This window comes from Budorcas taxicolor, chromosome 7, assembly GCF_023091745.1.
Source record: "Budorcas taxicolor isolate Tak-1 chromosome 7, Takin1.1, whole genome shotgun sequence".
In the NCBI taxonomy this organism is placed as follows: Eukaryota; Metazoa; Chordata; class Mammalia; order Artiodactyla; family Bovidae; genus Budorcas; species Budorcas taxicolor.
In genome coordinates, this window is record NC_068916.1 from 10,779,818 (window position 1) to 10,784,303 (window position 4,486).

The 4,486-nt window shown below is 42.5% G+C and overlaps 1 protein-coding gene across 1 annotated transcript; it reads left to right on the top strand.

Moving 5' to 3' along the window:
* Window positions 1–614: 614 nt before the first annotated feature.
* On the top strand, window positions 615–1,613 carry LOC128051525 (olfactory receptor 7A17-like). Its single transcript, XM_052644151.1, has one exon. It carries the CDS (start codon window positions 645–647, stop codon window positions 1,611–1,613), a length of 969 nt encoding a protein of 322 aa, XP_052500111.1. The 5' UTR covers window positions 615–644.
* The last annotated feature ends 2,873 nt before the right edge of the window (window positions 1,614–4,486 follow it).

Consider the following 4,486-nt stretch of genomic DNA (forward strand, 5'->3'; position numbering starts at 1 on the left):
TTAGACAAGGCTGTGGTCCATGTGATTAGATTGACTAGTTTTCTGTGATTATGGTTTCAGTGTGTCTGCCCCCTGATGCCCTCTCACAACACCTACCTTCTTACTTGGGTTTCTCTTAACTTGGAAGTGGGCTATCTCTTCACAGCGGCTCCAGCAAAGTGCAGATGCTGCTCCACACCTTGGACGAGGGATATCTCCTCACTACCACCCCTCCTGACCTTGAACGTGGAGTAGCTCCTCTCGGCCCTCCTGCGCCCACACAGCCACAGTTATCATTATTATTTTGGTGGGGTGGCCTGGGGGGCAGCAAGAATACTGGAGTGGGTTGCCATTCCCTTCTCCAGGGGATCTCCCTGACCCAGGGGTTGAACCCCAGTCTCCCGCATTGTAGGCAGATGCTTTACCCTCTGAACCACCAGGGAAGTTACATTTCTCATTACAACTGTAGAATGCATGATTCCTTTGAGAATATGCTGAGAATGGCCAAAAATGCCAAGGTAGACATGAAATATAACTTTTCTAAACACAAGATATTAAAATTAATTTATTGAGAGAAAAATAGAAATTGCACTACATGAGTTATGCCAATTTGTGTGAAAATTATTCATGTTATTTTCATTTTTCCTGGTAGTCACCTCCACCACATGGAACCAGGTAACAATACACAATTTTCTGAATTTTTTCTTCTGGGATTCTCAGAAGATCCAGAATTGCAGCCCCTCATCTTTGGACTTTTCCTCTCCATGTACCTGATTGTTTTGTTTGGAAACCTGCTCATCATCCTGGCCACCATCTCTGACTCCCACCTTCACATCCCCATGTACTTCTTCCTCTCCAACTTGTCCTTTGTAGACATCTGCTTCACCTCCACCACCATCCCAAAGATGCTCCAGAATATCGAGAACCAGAGCAAACTCATAACCTATGAAGGCTGCATCGTTCAGGTATATTTTTATATATTCTTTGCCGGAATAGATGACTTCCTCCTGACAGTGATGGCCTATGACCGCTTTGTGGCCATTTGCCACCCCCTGCACTACACAGTCATCATGAACCCTCGGCTCTGTGGACTGCTGGTATTGATGTCCTGGATGATGAGTGCTATGCATTCCTTGTTACAAAGTTTACTGGCTTTGCAGCTGACCTTCTGTACAGAGGTGGAAATTCCCCACTTTTTTTGTGAACTCAGTCAGATGGTCCAACTTGCCTGTTCTAAAACCTTTCTTAATGACATGGTGATGTATGTGGCATCACTGCTACTAGCTGGTGGGCCGTTTGCTGGTATCCTTTACTCTTACTCTAAGATAGTCTCTGCCATACGAAGAATCTCATCAACTCAGGGAAAGCTTAAAGCATTTTCCACTTGTGCATCTCATCTCTCAGTTGTCTTATTATTTTATTGTACGAGCCTGGGAGTGTACCTTAGTTCTGCTACTACACACAGCTCACGCTCAAGTGCAACAGCCTCCGTAATGTACACTGTGGTCACACCCATGCTGAACCCATTCATCTACAGTCTGAGGAACAAAGACATAAAGAGGGCTGTGAAGAGAGTCTACGGAATAATAGCTATAAAAAGGCCAATTGTCCTGGGGCAGATGAAGTGCCCTTGACTGCATTGCTCAAGCCTGAGAATCAGAAACTGTGACACTTTCCTCAGTGTGGAATAAAATTTCCTCCTTCTACTTATTTCCTTGGATATCCATTTTTATAAAACTTCAACTTTTCTATACAATCTCAGTTACTCACTTTATTAAAATTTCTTTTCATACTATTATTTAGGTGTTTTTTTATTTAAGTTGTGATTTTTTCTACTTCAAAATTTTCCAAACTTTAGATATGAGATATTTGGACATTCCTATTTTTTGTGGAGTGACATGAGGAATAATACTTTCTTAAATGACAAATGTCATCCCGAGTAATTTCTGCCTTGCTTTCAGGGAAATAAACATTTCATGCGATATATTACTCATATGAAAAAGTGTACAAGTGAAACCCAGGACAATTTATATAATTTTATAAAAGGATTGACTGAATCAGAGGGTGTGGAGCTACGGATAAGGAGGGTTGATTGCAATGTTACAGGCAGATTTTCAATTGCACCAAGTGCCATTGCTTCCAAACTCTACATTACTCAAAGGTCAAATTTCTCTTTATGTATGCTGCTGCTAAGTTGCTTCAGTCATGTCTGACTCTGTGCGACCCCATAGACGGCAGCCTACCAGGCTCCCCATCCCTGGGATTCTCCAGGCAAGAACACTGGTGTATACACCTCATGATCAAAGATGACTCACTAGAGAGCTTGACCACCTATCCAGTCATGTGGTTCAGGTCACAATTTGTGCAAACATGTTTGCCAATATCCTGCTTACCTGGAAGGAAACTGCAAGGGAATAAACATTTTAATATCATTATCTGTAATACAATTAAAAAACAGAATAGTGAATGCTATCTTTAAAGATCAGAGTAAATGCATAGATTGACATTATTGGAGTTGATCTCAGTCCTATACCATTTTTTATTTTATTCATTTACTTGTTGCTGCATAACCAGTCATCCTAACAGTAACTCCTCTAATGTGATGTCTTTATTATCAAATGAGATTTAATATTTAGGAGTTGTTCTGATCTCTGCTGGATTTCTCATGAGTTTGTGTTTCTCAGTAATTCTATATGTTGGAACTCTAAAGCTCATCCATGAGGTTGTATGGAGCCATGAAGCAATTCTTTGTTCACTAATATATGATAGTCTACTCCATTTATTTGTGTATTTTAATCGTATGCTTATGCATGTGTCCTCAGTGGTGTCTGATCTTTGTGACCCCATGGAGTGTAGCTCACCAGGCTCCTCTATCCATGGGATTCTCCAGGCAAGAATACTGGAGTGGGTTGCCATTTTCCTTCTGGGGATTTTCTTGACCCTGGGATCAAACCTGCATCTCCTGCATCTCCTGCATTGGCAGGTGGATTCTTAACCGCAAAGTCACCTGAGCCACTTGGGAAAGCAGAACGTAATGGCTCCCCAATACAGTACTCTGGCCTGGAAAATCCCATGAACGAGGAGCCTTGTAGGCTGCCATCCATGGGGTCACTAAGAGTCAGACATGACTGAGCAACTTCAGTTTCACTTTTCACTTTCATGCATTGGAGAAGGAAATGGCAACCCACTCCAGTGTTCTTGCCTGGAGAATCCCAGGGACATGGGAGCCTGGTGGGCTGCCGTCTATGGTGTCGCACAGAGTTGGACACAACTGAATCAACTTAGAAGCAGCAGCAGCAGCACCTGGGGAGCCCCGTTTTAATCTTATAGCTTGTGGGAAAAAGTCTATCATTGGTGATGTCAGTATTATGGTGGCAGAAGACACTCTCTTTTTTCTCCCCTCAATCTACAACTTGTAGATAACATCATGCATAAATAAAGTTGGTTGTTTTTATTTTTTCTATTCAACACATCAGGACACCAGAGATACACACAGCTGTACATCTGAAGGGGAGCAGATTTTTCACTGGGAGGAGATGGACCCAGGGAAACAGCAGAGGTGGTGATGCTGATCCCAGCCCATGGCTGAGGCAGCTGAGGCTGCAGCCCCAGAGCACCTGTGCAGCAGCACCTGCAGCCTCAGGGAACCAGGCATCAGTGGGGGGCCCTCACGCAAGGTCACCGTGCATGTGGCAAGAGCATCTACCACTCTAGGACCTCTCCCCAGCAAAGATGCCAGCCACATCAGAGATGCTGACAACACCAGGTCACCAGTGATGCTGGAGGCACAAACACTGATGGCAAGGACAATGACAATGCCTCTGGAAGAGGCCATGAAATGCAAAAAATGTAGTTACTCAAATATGGCAGGAGCGGCTCCTGTGAAAAAACCAAAAACTTGTGCCACAAAGTCAGTTAATTGAAAAATGCAGAAGGACCTCTGTTAGCAATCTGTTGAATTGTTAGAATCAAAGTATACAAGGCTTTACCTACTTAAGAACACTGTTTGCTCCTTCAAATGCATGGACCGAGGAGCAACCCATTGAGCACCATGAAAAACCACAGTAACATGAAATCACAAAAAGAAAACAACAGTTATCCATGAACTAATTTAACGTCATGTAAGATTGTGATCAAGCAAGTGGAGAATTCAAGATAGTGTCATGAAGAAGCTCAACAAGCTAGAAGAAAACTCCCAAAGACACTTCAGTTAGCTGAGGAATAAATATAATGAACATAAGGAACAGTTTCTAAAATAATGAAAGCTCTTGAGCAGAAATTCTGGTGCTGAAGAACTCAGTAAGTGAGACGAAGGATGAATTGCAAAGCACTGGAAGTGGAGACCACATGCTGTAGAGAGATAGTGAGTTCAAAGGTAGAATGATTCAGGTAGATGTGAGGACAGAACTAAGATTTCTTTCTTTTTTTTTTTTTTTTTAATGAAGATATTCTCTGAGAAACTTCTGACTCTACTAGAATAGGTAAGAAGGATACTGGGTGTCTCAAA